Source organism: Oncorhynchus mykiss, chromosome 15 (genome assembly GCF_057628025.1).
Source record: "Oncorhynchus mykiss isolate SJ-2025 chromosome 15, ASM5762802v1, whole genome shotgun sequence".
In the NCBI taxonomy this organism is placed as follows: Eukaryota; Metazoa; Chordata; class Actinopteri; order Salmoniformes; family Salmonidae; genus Oncorhynchus; species Oncorhynchus mykiss.
This window is the reverse complement of record NC_143036.1, coordinates 82209676-82229866: the sequence shown is the minus strand read 5'-3', so window position 1 is coordinate 82229866 and position 20191 is coordinate 82209676. Positions and strand designations below refer to the sequence as shown.

Genomic DNA, 20191 nt, shown 5'->3' with positions numbered 1-20191 from the left:
ATGGAAGGAAGGAACAGTATCTGACAGTAGGGAGGATTGGATGGAAGGAAGGAACAGTATCTGACAGTAGGGAGGATTGGATGGAAGGAAGGAACAGTATCTGACAGTAGGGAGGATTGGATGGAAGGAAGGAACAATATCTGACAGTAGGGAGGATTGGATGGAAGGAACAGTATCTGACAGTAGGGAGGATTGGATGGAAGGAAGGAGGGAACAGTATCTGACAGTGGGGAGGATTAGATGTTTCACAATCTCACACAGTCTCACACAGTCACAGTCTCTCACAGTCTCACACAGTCTCACACAGTCTCACACAGTCTCACACAGTCACTCACAGTCACTCACAGTCACTCAGTCTCACACAGTCACTCACAGTCTCTCACATTCACAGTCTCTCACAGTCACAGTCTTTCACAGTCTCTCACATTCAGTCTCTCACAGTCTCTCACAATCTCTCACAGTCACAGTCTCTCACAGCCTCCCACAGTCTCTCACATTCACAGTCTCTCACAGTCTCTCACATTCACAGTCTCTCACAGTCTCTCACATTCACAGTCTCTCAGTCTCACATAGTCACAGTCTCCCACAGCCTCTCACAGTCACAGTCTCTCACAGCCTCTCACAGCCTCTCACAGCCTCTCCACAATACATATTATGGATCCCAGCAATATACTGGGATTATGTGTCCGAATTCATTTAATCCCAGATTACATGTAGACTAGTGGTTGTTTCTGACAAAACCCAAATCCTGCCAAGCATTTTTACCTTTATTTAACCAGGCAAGTCAGTTAAGAACAAATTCTTATTTTCAATGACGGCCTAGGAACAGTGGGTTAACTGCCTGTTCAGGGGCAGAACGACAGATTTGTACCTTGTCAGCTCGGGGGTTTGAACTTGCAACCTTCCGGTTACTAGTCCAACACCCTAACCACTAGGCTACCCTGCCGCCCCATGTTATGTTACAGCCTTATTCTAAAATGGATTAAATAAAACATTTTTCTCATCAATCTACAGACAATACCCAATAATGACATCACAATACCCCATAATGACATCACAATACCCCATAATAACATCACAATACCCCATAATGACATCACAATACCCCATAATGACATCACAATACCCCATAATGACATCACAATACCCCATAATGACATCACAATACCCCATAATGACAAAGCGAACAGGATTTATTCGGGAGGTGTTTGCAAATTAATAAAAATAAAATAAAAAATTATTTGCTTAAGGATTCAGACCCTTTGCTATGAGACTTGAAATTGAGTTCAGGTGCATCCTGTTTCCATTGATCATCCTTGAGATGTTTCTACAACTTGGAGTCCACCTGTGGTAAATTCAATTGACCGGCCAAACTGAGCAATCAGGGGAGAAGGGCCTTGGTCAGGGAGGTGACCAAGAACCCGATGGTCACTCTGACAGAGCTCCAGAGTTCCTCTGTGGAGATCGGAGAAACTTCCGGAAAGACAACCACCTCTGCAGCATTTCACCAATCAGGCATTTATGGTAGAGTGGCCAGACGGAAGCCACTCCTCAGTAAAAAGCACATAACTGCCCACATAGACTTGAACCAGAGAGCCAGACAGGCCATCTCAGGGAACCAGAGAGCCAGACAGGCCATCTCAGGGAACCAGAGAGCCAGACAGGCCATCTCAGGGAACCAGAGAGCCAGACAGGCCATCTCAGGGAACCAGAGAGCCAGACAGGCCATCTCAGGGAACCAGAGAGCCAGACAGGCCATCTCAGGGAACCAGAGAGCCAGACAGGCCATCTCAGGGAACCAGAGAGCCAGACAGGCCATCTCAGGGAACCAGAGAGCCAGACAGGCCATCTCAGGGAACCAGAGAGCCAGACAGGCCATCTCAGGGAACCAGAGAGCCAGACAGGCCATCTCAGGGAACCAGAGAGCCAGACAGGCCATCTCAGGGAACCAGAGAGCCAGACAGGCCATCTCAGGGAACCAGAGAGCCAGACAGGCCATCTCAGGGAACCAGAGAGCCAGACAGGCCATCTCAGGGAACCAGAGAACCAGACAGGCCATCTCAGGGAACCAGAACCAGACAGGCCACTCAGGGAACCAGCGAACCAGACAGGCCATCTCAGGGAACCAGAGAACCAGACAGGCCACTCAGGGAACCAGCGAACCAGACAGGCCATCTCAGGGAACCAGAGAACCAGACAGGCCATCTCAGGGAACCAGAGAGCCAGACAGGCCATCTCAGGGAACCAGAGAACCAGACAGGCCATCTCAGGGAACCAGAGAACCAGACAGGCCATCTCAGGGAACCAGAGAACCAGACAGGCCAGCTCAGGGAACCAGAGAACCAGACAGGCCATCTCAGGGAACACCTCAGAGCGAAACTAGGCAGACATCATCCCGGAGAAGAACGCCAAGAAGGTGTCATTGAACTCTCTGTCTGCAGCAAACACAACACAGAGGAGAGTGTGAGAACTGACCATTAGAAACATTCATCGAACTGAATCATAATGCTGTTGTAAGATGGGCTGGGGGCTTTGGGGAGTTGGGAGGGAGGGCAGTAATGTCTGCCAAAAAGCTCAGTGGCTCGCTGTGAACTATGACTTGATAGTCAGAGCACACGCAACATACAACACAACACACAACAACGAGAGGCTGTCAGTTTAAAAGCACCTGCTTTCAAAATGGAGACTGTTGGAGGGATGGAGGATGGGCTGTACAGTTGTCTGCAGTGCACAATATTCTAGCTTCATCTCAGTGCCTGGATCTGGTATATTCACCTCAGTGTGGTATATTCACCTCAGTGTCTGGATGTGGTATATTCATCTCAGTGTCTGGATGTGGTATATTCATCTCAGTGTGGTATATTCATCTCAGTGTCTGGATGTGGTATATTCATCTCAGTGTCTGGATGTGGTATATTCATCTCAGTGTCTGGATGTGGTATATTAATCTCAGTGTGGTATATTCATATCAGTATCTGGATGTGGTATATTCATCTCAGTGTCTGGATGTGGTATATTAATCTCAGTGTGGTATATTCATATCAGTATCTGGATGTGGTATATTCACCTCAGTGTCTGGATGTGGTATATTCACCTCAGTATCTGGATGTGGTATATTAATCTCAGTGTGGTATATTCATCTCAGTGTGGTATATTCATTTCAGTGTCTGGATGTGGTATATTCACCTCAGAATCTGGATGTGGTATATTCATCTCAGTGTCTGGATGTGGTATATTCATCTCAGTGTCTGGATGTGGTATATTCATCTCAGTGTGGTATATTCATCTCAGTGTCTGGATGTGGTATATTCATCTCAGTGTCTGGATGTGGTATATTCATCTCAGTGTCTGGATGTGGTATATTCATCTCAGTGTCTGGATGTGGTATATTAATCTCAGTGTGGTATATTCATCTCAGTGTCTGGATGTGGTATATTCATCTCAGTGTGGTATATTCATCTCAGTGTCTGGATGTGGTATATTCATCTCAGTGTGGTATATTCATCTCAGTGTCTGGATGTGGTATATTCATCTCAGTGTCTGGATGTGGTATATTCATCTCAGTGTGGTATATTCATCTCAGTGTCTGGATGTGGTATATTCATCTCAGTGTCTGGATGTGGTATATTCATCTCAGTGTGGTATATTCATCTCAGTATCTGGATGTGGTATATTCATCTCAGTGTGGTATATTCACTTCAGTATCTGGATGTGGTATATTAATCTCAGTGTGGTATATTCATCTCAGTGTCTGGATGTGGTATATTCATCTCAGTGTGGTATATTCATCTCAGTGTCTGGATGTGGTATATTCATATCAGTGTCTGGATGTGGTATATTCATATCAGTATCTGGATGTGGTATATTCATCTCAGTGTCTGGATGTGGTATATTCATCTCAGTGTCTGGATGTGGTATATTCATCTCAGTGTGGTATATTCATATCAGTATCTGGATGTGGTATATTCACCTCAGTGTGGTATATTCATCTCAGTGTCTGGATGTGGTATATTCACCTCAGTATCTGGATGTGGTATATTCATCTCAGTGTCTGGATGTGGTATATTCATCTCAGTGTCTGGATGTTGTATATTAATCTCAGTGTCTGGATGTGGTATATTCATCTCAGTGTGGTATATTCACCTCAGTGTGGTATATTCATCTCAGTGTCTGGATGTGGTATATTCATCTCAGTGTCTGGATGTGGTATATTCACCTCAGTGTGGTATATTAATCTCAGTGTCTGGATGTGGTATATTCATCTCAGTGTCTGGATGTGGTATATTCATCTCAGTGTATGGATGTGGTATATTCATCTCAGTGTCTGGATGTGGTATATTCATCTAAGTGTGGTATATTCATCTCAGTGTCTGGATGTGGTATATTCATCTCAGTATCTGGATGTGGTATATTCACCTCAGTGTCTGGATGTGGTATATTAATCTCAGTGTCTGGATGTGGTATATTCATCTCAGTGTGGTATATTCATCTCAGTGTCTGGATGTGGTACATTCATCTCAGTGTCTGGATGTGGTATATTCATCTCAGTGTCTGGATGTGATATATTCACCTCAGTGTGGTATATTCATCTCAGTGTCTGGATGTGGTATATTCATCTCAGTGTGGTATATTCATCTCAGTGTCTGGATGTGGTATATTCATCTCAGTGTGGTATATTCATCTCAGTGTGGTATATTCATCTCAGTGTCTGGATGTGGTATATTCATCTCAGTATCTGGATGTGGTATATTCATCTCAGTGTCCGGATGTGGTATATTCATCTCAGTGTGGTATATTCATCTCAGTGTCTGGATGTGGTATATTCATCTCAGTATCTGGATGTGGTATATTCATCTCAGTGTCTGGATGTGGTATATTCATCTCAGTGTCTGGATGTGGTATATTCATCTCAGTGTCTGGATGTGGTATATTCATCTCAGTGTGGTATATTCATCTCAGTGTCTGGATGTGGTATATTAATCTCAGTGTCCGGATGTGGTATATTCATCTCAGTGTGGTATATTAATCTCAGTGTCTGGATGTGGTATATTCATCTCAGTGTCTGGATGTGGTATATTCATCTCAGTGTGGTATATTCATCTCAGTGTCTGGATGTGGTATATTCATCTCAGTGTCTGGATGTGGTATATTAATCTCAGTGTCCGGATGTGGTATATTCATCTCAGTATCTGGATGTGGTATATTCATCTCAGTGTCTGGATGTGGTATATTCATCTCAGTGTCTGGATGTGGTATATTCATCTCAGTGTCTGGATGTGGTATATTCATCTCAGTGTCTGGATGTGGTATATTCATCTCAGTGTGGTATATTAATCTCAGTGTCTGGATGTGGTATATTCATCTCAGTGTCTGGATGTGGTATATTCATCTCAGTGTGGTATATTAATCTCAGTGTCCGGATGTGGTATATTCATCTCAGTATCTGGATGTGGTATATTCATCTCAGTGTCTGGATGTGGTATATTCATCTCAGTGTCTGGATGTGGTATATTCATCTCAGTGTGGTATATTAATCTCAGTGTCTGGATGTGGTATATTCATCTCAGTGTCTGGATGTGGTATATTCATCTCAGTGTGGTATATTAATCTCAGTGTCTGGATGTGGTATATTCATCTCAGTGTCTGGATGTGGTATATTCATCTCAGTGTGGTATATTCATCTCAGTGTCTGGATGTGGTATATTCATCTCAGTGTCTGGATGTGGTATATTCATCTCAGTGTGGTATATTCATCTCAGTGTCTGGATGTGGTATATTCATCTCAGTGTCTGGATGTGGTATATTCATCTCAGTGTGGTATATTCATCTCAGTGTCTGGATGTGGTATATTCATCTCAGTGTCTGGATGTGGTATATTCATCTCAGTGTGGTATATTCATCTCAGTGTCTGGATGTGGTATATTCACCTCAGTGTCTGAATGTGGTATATTCACCTCAGTGTCTGGATGTGGTATATTCATCTCAGTGTCTGGATGTGGTATATTCATCTCAGTGTCTGGATGTGGTATATTCATCTCAGTGTCTGGATGTGGTATATTCATCTCAGTGTGGTATATTCATCTCAGTGTCTGGATGTGGTATATTCATCTCAGTGTCTGGATGTGGTATATTCACCTCAGTGTCTGGATGTGGTATATTCATCTCAGTGTCTGGATGTGGTATATTAATCTCAGTGTCTGGATGTGGTATATTCATCTCAGTGTCTGGATGTGGTATATTCATCTCAGTGTGGTATATTCATCTCAGTGTCTGGATGTGGTATATTCATCTCAGTGTCTGGATGTGGTATATTCATCTCAGTGTGGTATATTCATCTCAGTGTCTGGATGTGGTATATTCATCTCAGTGTGGTATATTAATCTCAGTGTCTGGATGTGGTATATTCATCTCAGTGTGGTATATTAATCTCAGTGTCTGGATGTGGTACATTCATCTCAGTGTCTGGATGTGGTATATTCATCTCAGTGTCTGGATGTGGTATATTCACCTCAGTGTGGTATATTCATCTCAGTGTCTAGATGTGGTATATTCATCTCAGTGTGGTATATTCATCTCAGTATCTGGATGTGGTATATTCATCTCAGTGTCTGGATGTGGTATATTCATCTCAGTGTGGTATATTAATCTCAGTGTCTGGATGTGGTATATTCATCTCAGTGTGGTATATTAATCTCAGTGTCTGGATGTGGTATATTCATCTCAGTGTGGTATATTCACCTCAGTATCTGTATGTGGTATATTCACCTCAGTATCTGTATGTGGTATATTCATCTCAGTATCTGGATGTGGTATATTAATCTCAGTGTGGTATATTCACCTCAGTGTGGTGCGGAGGAGAGCCGAGGAGGGGAGGAGCTGCGGAGGTAAACGGAAAAGCGAAGAGGAGCCCGACACTTACTTGTCAGCCTCACAGGATGAATGACCCAGAACCAGGGCTGACCCCAAACGGCCTGGTCACAAGTTGTTCTACACTATATAGGGGGGGGGGGGGGGGGGGGGGGGGGGGGGGTGTTGAACTGGCCAATGACAGTTGACATGGTTTATTCTGGGCAGCCATCCAGAGAGCAGAGGTGTGTCAGCAACAGCCAAACAAAGAGCTGACGGACGAATGAGGAGCGAGAGTGGAGGTGGCTCTGATAAACTTGTTTGTTTCTGTTCTTCACACAGGAAGAGGTCGTTCAGGTCAGAGGCCATGGTCTGATTCCTATACTGGTCAGACAGATCTGACTCGTCCTGGGGAGGATTACGTTGTCAGTCAGTCAGAGAGAAAGATGGATTGTAAAATGTTTTGCAGTCAATGTAGGAGCTCAACTACCTAATCATAGGCATTTAGATTCTTTGATCAATTTGCTATATTATTATTATAATTATATAATTATTATTACACATTATTTCAAAGCTATGTAGCCAAACAGTGATGCAAAATCTGTACATATGACCCTGGAATTAACATCCTGTGACATCTTCTATACTGTTGGCTGACTGGGTGAGTCTGTTCTGTTCTGATGGTCATTCCAGCCACGACACTACACTAGGGTAATCAGGTGCTGCCACCCAGTGGTTCTCTCGCTCATGTATTACCTATTACTTACCCACAATGCAATGCAATTCAATGACCTCATGGGATTGTTTGTGGACAAAAAAAACACACAAAAAAGAGAGCTGCAGGGTTGGGTTTTTCAGCTGTTCCCAGTCATAACTACCACTGGCAGCTGTTCCCAGTCATAACTACCACTGGCAGCTGTTCCCAGTCATAACTACCACTGGCAGCTGTTCCCAGTCATAACTACCACTGGCAGCTGTCCCCAGTCATAACTACCACTGGCAGCTGTTCCCAGTCATAACTACCACTGGCAGCTGTTCCCAGTCATAACTACCACTGGCAGCTGTTCCCAGTCATAACTACCACTGACAGCTGTTCCCAGTCATAACTACCACTGACAGCTGTTCCCAGTCATAACTACCACTGGCAGCTGTTCCCAGTCATAACTACCACTGGCAGCTGTTCCCAGTCATAACTACCACTGGCAGCTGTTCCCAGTCATAACTACCACTGGCAGCTGTCCCCAGTCATAACTACCACTGACAGCTGTTCCCAGTCATAACTACCACTGGCAGCTGTTCCCAGTCATAACTACCACTGGCAGCTGTTCCCAGTCATAACTACCACTGGCAGCTGTTCCCAGTCATAACTACCACTGACAGCTGTCCCCAGTCATAACTACCACTGGCAGCTGTTCCCAGTCATAACTACCACTGGCAGCTGTTCCCAGTCATAACTACCACTGGCAGCTGTTCCCAGTCATAACTACCACTGGCAGCTGTTCCCAGTCATAACTACCACTGGCAGCTGTTCCCAGTCATAACTACCACTGGCAGCTGTTCCCAGTCATAACTACCACTGGCAGCTGTTCCCAGTCATATCTACCACTGGCAGCTGTTCCCAGTCATATCTACCACTGGCAGCTGTTCCCAGTCATAACTACCACTGGCAGCTGTTCCCAGTCATAACTACCACTGGCAGCTGTTCCCAGTCATAACTACCACTGGCAGCGTTCCATGTGTCCATTATAATAAACACGGACAGCTGTTCCCAGTCATAACTACCACTGGCAGCGTTCCATGTGTCCATTATAAACACGGACAGCTTTTCCCAGTCATAACTACCACTGGCAGCGTTCCATGTCTCCATTATAAACAGGGACAGCTGTTCCCAGTCATAACTACCACTGGCAGCGCTCCATGTGTCCATTATAAACACGGACAGCTGTTCCCAGTCATAACTACCACTGGCAGCTGTTCCCAGTCATAACTACCACTGGCAGCTGTTCCCAGTCATAACTACCACTGGCAGCGTTCCATGTCCCCATTATAATAAACACGGACAGCTTTTCCCAGTCATAACTACCACTGGCAGCGTTCCATGTCTCCATTATAATAAACACGGACAGCTTTTCCCAGTCATAACTACCACTGGCAGCATTCCATGTCTCCATTATAAACACGGACAGCTTTTCCCAGTCATAACTACCACTGGCAGCGTCCCATGTCTCCATTATAAACACGGACAGCTTTTCCCAGTCATAACTACCACTGGCAGCGTTCCATGTCCCCATTATAAACACGGACAGCTGTTCCCAGTCATAACTACCACTGGCAGCATTCCATGTCTCCATTATAAACACGGACAGCTTTTCCCAGTCATAACTACCACTGGCAACGTTCCATGTGTCCATTATAAACAGGGACAGCTGTTCCCAGTCATAACTACCACTGGCAGCGTTCCATGTCCCCATTATAAACACGGACAGCTGTTCCCAGTCATAACTACCACTGGCAGCGTTCCATGTCTCCATTATAAACAGGGACAGCTTTTCCCAGTCATAACTACCACTGGCAGCATTCCATGTCTCCATTATAAACACGGACAGCTGTTCCCAGTCATAACTACCACTGGCAGCGTTCCATGTCCCCATTATAAACACGGACAGCTTTTCCCAGTCATAACTACCACTGGCAGCGTTCCATGTCTCCATTATAAACAGGGACAGCTGTTCCCAGTCATAACTACCACTGGCAGCGTTCCATGTCTCCATTATAAACAGGGACAGCTGTTCCCAGTCATAACTACCACTGGCAGCGTTCCATGTCTCCATTATAAACAGGGACAGCTGTTCCCAGTCATAACTACCACTGGCAGCGTTCCATGTCTCCATTATAAACACGGACAGCTGTTCCCAGTCATAACTACCACTGGCAGCGTTCCATGTCCCCATTATAAACACGGACAGCTTTTCCCAGTCATAACTACCACTGGCAGCGTTCCATGTCCCCATTATAAACACGGACAGCTTTTCCCAGTCATAACTACCACTGGCAGCGTTCCATGTCCCCATTATAAACACGGACAGCTGTTCCCAGTCATAACTACCACTGGCAGCGTTCCATGTGTCCATTATAAACACGGACAGCTGTTCCCAGTCATAACTACCACTGGCAGCGTTCCATGTGTCCATTATAAACACGGACAGCTGTTCCCAGTCATAACTACCACTGGCAGCGTTCCATGTCCCCATTATAAACACGGACAGCTGTTCCCAGTCATAACTACCACTGGCAGCGTTCCATGTCCCCATTATAAACAGGGACAGCTGTTCCCAGTCATAACTACCACTGGCAGCGTTCCATGTCCCCATTATAAACACGGACAGCTGTTCCCAGTCATAACTACCACTGGCAGCGTTCCATGTCCCCATTATAAACAGGGACAGCTGTTCCCAGTCATAACTACCACTGGCAGCGTTCCATGTCCCCATTATAAACAGGGACAGCTGTTCCCAGTCATAACTACCACTGGCAGCGTTCCATGTCCCCATTATAAACAGGGACAGCTGTTCCCAGTCATAACTACCACTGGCAGCGTTCCATGTCCCCATTATAAACAGGGACAGCTGTTCCCAGTCATAACTACCACTGGCAGCGTTCCATGTCCCCATTATAAACACGGACAGCTGTTCCCAGTCATAACTACCACTGGCAGCGTTCCATGTCTCCATTATAAACAGGGACAGCTTTTCCCAGTCATAACTACCACTGGCAGCATTCCATGTCTCCATTATAAACACGGACAGCTGTTCCCAGTCATAACTACCACTGGCAGCGTTCCATGTCCCCATTATAAACAGGGACATCTTTTCCCAGTCATAACTACCACTGGCAGCGTTCCATGTCTCCATTATAAACAGGGACAGCTTTTCCCAGTCATAACTACCACTGGCAGCGTCCCATGTCCCCATTATAAACAGGGACAGCTGTTCCCAGTCATAACTACCACTGGCAGCGTTCCATGTCTCCATTATAAACACGGACAGCTGTTCCCAGTCATAACTACCACTGGCAGCGTTCCATGTCCCCATTATAAACACGGACAGCTTTTCCCAGTCATAACTACCACTGGCAGCGTTCCATGTCCCCATTATAAACACGGACAGCTTTTCCCAGTCATAACTACCACTGGCAGCGTTCCATGTCCCCATTATAAACACGGACAGCTGTTCCCAGTCATAACTACCACTGGCAGCGTTCCATGTGTCCATTATAAACACGGACAGCTGTTCCCAGTCATAACTACCACTGGCAGCGTTCCATGTGTCCATTATAAACACGGACAGCTGTTCCCAGTCATAACTACCACTGGCAGCGTTCCATGTCCCCATTATAAACACGGACAGCTGTTCCCAGTCATAACTACCACTGGCAGCGTTCCATGTCTCCATTATAAACACGGACAGCTTTTCCCAGTCATAACTACCACTGGCAGCGTTCCATGTCCCCATTATAAACAGGGACAGCTGTTCCCAGTCATAACTACCACTGGCAGCGTTCCATGTCCCCATTATAAACAGGGACAGCTGTTCCCAGTCATAACTACCACTGGCAGCGTTCCATGTCCCCATTATAAACAGGGACAGCTGTTCCCAGTCATAACTACCACTGGCAGCGTTCCATGTCCCCATTATAAACACGGACAGCTGTTCCCAGTCATAACTACCACTGGCAGCGTTCCATGTCTCCATTATAAACACGGACAGCTTTTCCCAGTCATAACTACCACTGGCAGCGTTCCATGTCCCCATTATAAACAGGGACAGCTGTTCCCAGTCATAACTACCACTGGCAGCGTTCCATGTCCCCATTATAAACAGGGACAGCTGTTCCCAGTCATAACTACCACTGGCAGCGTTCCATGTCCCCATTATAAACAGGGACAGCTGTTCCCAGTCATAACTACCACTGGCAGCGTTCCATGTCCCCATTATAAACACGGACAGCTGTTCCCAGTCATAACTACCACTGGCAGCGTTCCATGTCTCCATTATAAACACGGACAGCTTTTCCCAGTCATAACTACCACTGGCAGCGTTCCATGTCCCCATTATAAACACGGACAGCTGTTCCCAGTCATAACTACCACTGGCAGCGTTCCATGTCTCCATTATAAACACGGACAGCTTTTCCCAGTCATAACTACCACTGGCAGCGTTCCATGTCCCCATTATAAACAGGGACAGCTGTTCCCAGTCATAACTACCACTGGCAGCGTTCCATGTCCCCATTATAAACAGGGACAGCTGTTCCCAGTCATAACTACCACTGGCAGCGTTCCATGTCCCCATTATAAACAGGGACAGCTGTTCCCAGTCATAACTACCACTGGCAGCGTTCCATGTCCCCATTATAAACACGGACAGCTGTTCCCAGTCATAACTACCACTGGCAGCGTTCCATGTCTCCATTATAAACACGGACAGCTTTTCCCAGTCATAACTACCACTGGCAGCGTTCCATGTCCCCATTATAAACAGGGACAGCTGTTCCCAGTCATAACTACCACTGGCAGCGTTCCATGTCCCCATTATAAACAGGGACAGCTGTTCCCAGTCATAACTACCACTGGCAGCGTTCCATGTCCCCATTATAAACAGGGACAGCTGTTCCCAGTCATAACTACCACTGGCAGCGTTCCATGTCCCCATTATAAACACGGACAGCTGTTCCCAGTCATAACTACCACTGGCAGCGTTCCATGTCTCCATTATAAACACGGACAGCTTTTCCCAGTCATAACTACCACTGGCAGCGTTCCATGTCCCCATTATAAACAGGGACAGCTGTTCCCAGTCATAACTACCACTGGCAGCGTTCCATGTCCCCATTATAAACAGGGACAGCTGTTCCCAGTCATAACTACCACTGGCAGCGTTCCATGTCCCCATTATAAACAGGGACAGCTGTTCCCAGTCATAACTACCACTGGCAGCGTTCCATGTCTCCATTATAAACACGGACAGCTTTTCCCAGTCATAACTACCACTGTCAGCGTTCCATGTCTCCATTATAAACACGGACAGCTTTTCCCAGTCATAACTACCACTGGCAGCGTTCCATGTCCCCATTATAAACAGGGACAGCTTTTCCCAGTCATAACTACCACTGGCAGCGTTCCATGTGTCCATTATAAACAGGGACAGATGTTCCCAGTCATAACTACCACTGGCAGCGTTCCATGTCCCCATTATAAACATGGACAGCTTTTCCCAGTCATAACTACCACTGGCAGCGTTCCATGTGTCCATTATAAACAGGGACAGCTTTTCCCAGTCATAACTACCACTGTCAGCATTCCATGTCTCCATTATAAACACGGACAGCTGTTCCCAGTCATAACTACCACTGGCAGCGCTCCATGTGTCCATTATAAACACGGACAGCTGTTCCCAGTCATAACTACCACTGGCAGCTGTTCCCAGTCATAACTACCACTGGCAGCTGTTCCCAGTCATAACTACCACTGGCAGCGTTCCATGTCCCCATTATAATAAACACGGACAGCTTTTCCCAGTCATAACTACCACTGGCAGCGTTCCATGTCTCCATTATAATAAACACGGACAGCTTTTCCCAGTCATAACTACCACTGGCAGCGTTCCATGTCTCCATTATAATAAACACGGACAGCTTTTCCCAGTCATAACTACCACTGGCAGCATTCCATGTCTCCATTATAAACACGGACAGCTTTTCCCAGTCATAACTACCACTGGCAGCGTCCCATGTCTCCATTATAAACACGGACAGCTTTTCCCAGTCATAACTACCACTGGCAGCGTTCCATGTCCCCATTATAAACACGGACAGCTGTTCCCAGTCATAACTACCACTGGCAGCGTTCCATGTCTCCATTATAAACACGGACAGCTTTTCCCAGTCATAACTACCACTGGCAACGTTCCATGTGTCCATTATAAACAGGGACAGCTGTTCCCAGTCATAACTACCACTGGCAGCGTTCCATGTCCCCATTATAAACACGGACAGCTGTTCCCAGTCATAACTACCACTGGCAGCGTTCCATGTCTCCATTATAAACAGGGACAGCTGTTCCCAGTCATAACTACCACTGGCAGCGTTCCATGTCTCCATTATAAACACGGACAGCTGTTCCCAGTCATAACTACCACTGGCAGCGTTCCATGTCTCCATTATAAACACGGACAGCTGTTCCCAGTCATAACTACCACTGGCAGCGTTCCATGTCTCCATTATAAACAGGGACAGCTGTTCCCAGTCATAACTACCACTGGCAGCGTTCCATGTCTCCATTATAAACACGGACAGCTGTTCCCAGTCATAACTACCACTGGCAGCGTTCCATGTCCCCATTATAAACACGGACAGCTTTTCCCAGTCATAACTACCACTGGCAGCGTTCCATGTCCCCATTATAAACACGGACAGCTTTTCCCAGTCATAACTACCACTGGCAGCGTTCCATGTCCCCATTATAAACACGGACAGCTGTTCCCAGTCATAACTACCACTGGCAGCGTTCCATGTGTCCATTATAAACACGGACAGCTGTTCCCAGTCATAACTACCACTGGCAGCGTTCCATGTGTCCATTATAAACACGGACAGCTTTTCCCAGTCATAACTACCACTGGCAGCGTTCCATGTCTCCATTATAAACACGGACAGCTGTTCCCAGTCATAACTACCACTGGCAGCGTTCCATGTCCCCATTATAAACACGGACAGCTTTTCCCAGTCATAACTACCACTGGCAGCGTTCCATGTCCCCATTATAAACACGGACAGCTGTTCCCAGTCATAACTACCACTGTCAGCGTTCCATGCGTCCATTATAAACACGGACAGCTGTTCCCAGTCATAACTACCACTGGCAGCGTTCCATGTCCCCATTATAAACACGGACAGCTGTTCCCAGTCATAACTACCACTGGCAGCGTTCCATGTCCCCATTATAAACAGGGACAGCTGTTCCCAGTCATAACTACCACTGGCAGCGTTCCATGTCCCCATTATAAACAGGGACAGCTGTTCCCAGTCATAACTACCACTGGCAGCGTTCCATGACCCCATTATAAACAGGGACAGCTGTTCCCAGTCATAACTACCACTGGCAGCGTTCCATGTCCCCATTATAAACAGGGACAGCTGTTCCCAGTCATAACTACCACTGGCAGCGTTCCATGTCCCCATTATAAACACGGACAGCTGTTCCCAGTCATAACTACCACTGGCAGCGTTCCATGTCTCCATTATAAACAGGGACAGCTTTTCCCAGTCATAACTACCACTGGCAGCATTCCATGTCTCCATTATAAACACGGACAACTGTTCCCAGTCATAACTACCACTGGCAGCGTTCCATGTCCCCATTATAAACAGGGACAGCTTTTCCCAGTCATAACTACCACTGGCAGCGTTCCATGTCTCCATTATAAACAGGGACAGCTGTTCCCAGTCATAACTACCACTGGCAGCGTTCCATGTCTCCATTATAAACAGGGACAGCTGTTCCCAGTCATAACTACCACTGGCAGCGTTCCATGTCTCCATTATAAACAGGGACAGCTGTTCCCAGTCATAACTACCACTGGCAGCGTTCCATGTCTCCATTATAAACACGGACAGCTGTTCCCAGTCATAACTACCACTGGCAGCGTTCCATGTCCCCATTATAAACACGGACAGCTTTTCCCAGTCATAACTACCACTGGCAGCGTTCCATGTCCCCATTATAAACACGGACAGCTTTTCCCAGTCATAACTACCACTGGCAGCGTTCCATGTCCCCATTATAAACACGGACAGCTGTTCCCAGTCATAACTACCACTGGCAGCGTTCCATGTGTCCATTATAAACACGGACAGCTGTTCCCAGTCATAACTACCACTGGCAGCGTTCCATGTGTCCATTATAAACACGGACAGCTGTTCCCAGTCATAACTACCACTGGCAGCGTTCCATGTCCCCATTATAAACAGGGACAGCTGTTCCCAGTCATAACTACCACTGGCAGCGTTCCATGTGTCCATTATAAACAGGGACAGCTGTTCCCAGTCATAACTACCACTGTCAGCGTTCCATGTCTCCATTATAAACAGGGACAGCTTTTCCCAGTCATAACTACCACTGGCAGCGTTCCATGTCTCCATTATAAACACGGACAGCTTTTCCCAGTCATAACTACCACTGGCAGCGTTCCATGTGTCCATTATAAACAGGGACAGCTGTTCCCAGTCATAACTACCACTGTCAGCGTTCCATGTCTCCATTATAAACAGGGACAGCTTTTCCCAGTCATAACTACCACTGGCAGCGTTCCATGTGTCCATTATAAACAGGGACAGCTTTTCCCAGTCATAACTACCACTGGCAGCGTTCCATGTGTCCATTATAAACAGGGACAGCTTTTCCCAGTCATAACTACCACTGGCAGCGTTCCATGTCTCCATTATAAACACGGACAGCTGTTCCCAGTCATAACTACCACTGGCAGCGTTCCATGTGACTATTTAAATACATTATCCCCAACTCCTCCTCACTGACTATATTTCATACATTATCCCAAGTCATTCTCACTGACTATATTTCATACATTATCCCAAGTCATTCTCACTGACTGTTTAAATACATTATCCCCAAGTCATTCTCACTGACTGTTTAAATACATTATCCCCAAGTCATTCTCAATGACTATATTCCATACATTATCCCCAAGTCCTGACTGACTATATTCCATACATTATCCCCAAGTCCTTCTCACTGAGTATATTCCATACATTATCCCCAAGTCCTTCTCACTGACTATATTCCATACATTATCCCCAAGTCCTTCTCTGACTATATTCCATGCATTATCACAAAGTCCTTCTGACTATATTCTATACATTATCCCCAAGTCCTTCTCACTGACTATATTTCATACATTATCCCAAAATCATCACCGACGGTATTTCATACATTATCCCGAGGTCCTCACTGACTATATTTTATACATTATACCCAAGTCCTCTCCACTTAGTCTGTACTGGGAGTCTGGGCTGTATCGTGTTATCTCTCCACTTAGCACGATACAGTCCAGACTATCTCTCCACTTAGTCTGGACTGTATCGTGCTATCTCTCCACTTAGTCTGTACTGGGAGTCTGGACTGTATCGTGTTATCTCTCCACTTAGTCTGGACTGTATCGTGCTCTCTCTCCACTTAGTCTGGACTGTATCGTGCTATCTCTCCACTTAGTCTGTACTGGGAGTCTGGACTGTATCGTGTTATCTCTCCACTTAGTCTGTACTGGGAGTCTGGACTGTATCGTGTTATCTCTCCACTTAGTCTGGACTGTATCGTGCTATCTCTCCACTTAGTCTGGACTGTATCGTGCTATCTCTCCACTTAGTCTGTACTGGGAGTCTGGACTGTAGCGTGTTATCTCTCCACTTAGTCTGTACTGGGAGTCTGGACTGTATCATGTTATGGGAGATGGGAGAACCTTTCCGAAGCACTCCACCAATCAGGTCTTTATGGGAGTGGCCAGACGCCAGCCACTCTTCAGTAAAAGGCACATGACAGCCCGCTGGGAGTTTCCCCAAAAGGCACCTAAAGAGTCTCAGACCATGAGAAGCAAGATTCTCTGGTCTGATAAAACCAAGATTGAACGCTTTGGCCTGAATGCTAAAGGAAACCTGGCACCATCCCTACGGTGAAGCATGGTGGTGGCACCATCCCTACGGTGAAGCATGGTGGTGGCACCATCCCTACGGTGAAGCATGGTGGTGGCAGCATCCCTACGGTGAAGCATGGTGGTGGCACCATCCCTACGGTGAAGCACGGTGGTGGCACCATCCCTACGGTGAAGCACGGTGGTGGCAGCATCCCTACGGTGAAGCATGGTGGTGGCAGCATCCCTACGGTGAAGCATGGTGGTGGCAGCATCCCTACGGTGAAGCATGGTGGTGGCAGCATCCCTACGGTGAAGCATGGTGGTGGCAGCATCCCTACGGTGAAGCATGGTGGTGGCAGCATCATGCTGTGGGGACGTTTTTCAGCGGCAGGGACTGGGAGACTAGTCAGGAATGAGGCAAAGATGAACTGAGCAAAGTACAGAGAGATCCTTGATGAAAATCTGCTCCAGAGCGCTCAGGACCTCAGACTGGGGTGGAGGTTCACCTTCCAACAGGACAATGACCCTAAGCACACAGCCAAGACAATTCAGGAGTGGCTTCAGGACAAGTCTCTGAATGTCCTTTAGTGGCCCAGCCAGAGCCTAGACTTGAAAGAGATCAAACATCTCTGGAGAGACCTGAAAATAGCTGTGCAGCAACACTTCCCATCCAACCTGACAGAGCTTGAGAGGATCTGCAGAGAAGAATGGGAGAAACTCCCCAAATACAGGTGTACCAAGCTTGTAGCGTCAAACCCAAGAAGACTCGAGGCTGTAATTGCTGCCAAAGGTGCTTCAACAAAGTACTGAGTAAAGGGTCTGAATACTTATGTAAATGTGTTTTTTTATTTTTTTAAAGAAATTAGCAAACATTTCTAAAATCCCGTTTTTGCTTTGTCATTATGGGGTATTGTGATGTCATTACGGGGTATTGTGATGTCATTATGGGGTATTGTGATGTCATTATGGGGTATTGTGATGTCATTGTGGGGTATTGTGATGTCATTGTGGGGTATTGTGATGTCATTATAGGGTATTGTGTGTAGATTGATGAGGGAAAAACATTAATTTAATCAATTTTAGAATAAGGCTGTAACGTAACAAAATGTGGACAAAAACGTCAAGGGGTCTGAATACTTCCTGAACGCTCTGTATACATTATTATGGTATGTATTACCTGTCGTGGCGATGCCTCCCAGCCCTGCACTGGGCAGCATCAGGTCCAGGAAGCTGCTGTGTTGTGACACCGTACGATTGCCGCCGAAGTGCGTCGTGAAGTTATTTCGGTTCGGGGCAGACGTCATCCAGGGGTGGCGGCTGGTCTGTGATGAAGACGATGATGATGAAGGCGGCTGTCCGGGGAAGCTGAAGGAGTTATAGACAGCCCGTTGTTGAGGGTGGTGTTGATGCATCTGGGAGAAGCAGTGATTACTAGAGAGACCGGAGATGGGCCCAGAGAAGAAGTGGTTACGGGGTATCAGCTCTCCAGGGGGACCAGGAACAGCTTTGGTGGCTACGGAGGAGAGGAGTGAGTGGTGGTGGTGGGGGGGGAAGGGACCTGGGGAGATGGAGAGGGACGGGAGGCTGTCCTGAACGCTGAGCTCCTTCTCTATCAGGTCCTCCAGGGCTTTACGGGTGATGTCGAAAGGGTCGAATCCCAAGTCATCTTCTGACGTCTGCTGTTTGGATGAGCCGAAGCCGAAGGCTGCCTGCCAGTCTGTTGAGGACGATACTGGGATGGAATCTGGAGGAGGAGATAGAGGAAGAAAGAGAAAGATATCAGTGATGTCAAATTTAACAGAAAACGCCTATAATTAATACACAAACGAACTAGGCCGCCTCCGACAGCGGCCAGGCCCCCTCGACAGCGGCCAGGCCCCCTCGACAGCGGCCAGGCCCCCTCGACAGCGGCCAGGCCCCCTCGACAGCGGCCAGGCCCCCTCGACAGCGGCCAGGCCCCCTCGACAGTGACCAGGCACCCTCGACAGTGACCAGGCACCCTCGACAGTGACCAGGCACCCTCGACAGTGACCAGGCCCCCTCGACATGATCAAAAAGAGAACGGATCTCCCATTTATAACGTACACAGATAAAAAAATATATATATATACTTGTCGTTTATATTGAGTTCCTACTGTACCTGAAGTGAAGAGGCTGTGTGGTTGGGGTGCAGTGGGCCAGGTGTCGTTATGTGTGGAGCTGCTGGGGAACCCACGGAGGCTACTGGGGACGGGGTTAGGATGGCGATAGTTACTGTTGTCTGAGAACAGAGACTGGGACTCGGCGGCAGCCCCCTGAAAGGGAGACCGGGTAGTCACACTGATGGGAACCACCTGGCTGGCTTTGGAGAAACCAGGAGGGCCGGAGAGGACAGGAGGGGGCGACGGAGAGTCACTGTCTGGGAGCTGGGGGAGGGAGGGAGATGAGGAGAGGGAGGGAGGGAGATGAGGAGAGGGAGGGAGATGAGGAGAGGGAGTGAGGGAGGGAGTGAGTGAGGGAGTGAGTGAGTGAGTGAGTGAGTGAGTGAGTGAATGAGTGAGTGAGTGAGTGAGTGAGTGAGTGAGTGAGTGAGGGAGTGAGTGAGTGAGGGAGTGAGGGAGTGAGGGAGTGAGGGAGGGAGTGAGGGAGTGAGGGAGTGAGGG

At 47.0% G+C, this 20191-nt stretch overlaps 1 protein-coding gene across 1 annotated transcript in view; it reads right to left on the bottom strand.

Moving 5' to 3' along the window:
- cnot4b (CCR4-NOT transcription complex, subunit 4b) overlaps nucleotides 1–20191 on the bottom strand; it is a 56780-nt gene that overhangs the window by 5440 nt on the left and 31149 nt on the right. Inside the window, 2 exon segments of the mRNA XM_090201382.1 lie at nucleotides 18727–19293; nucleotides 19690–19954. Coding sequence (XP_090057508.1) covers nucleotides 18727–19293; nucleotides 19690–19954 — 832 coding nt within the window.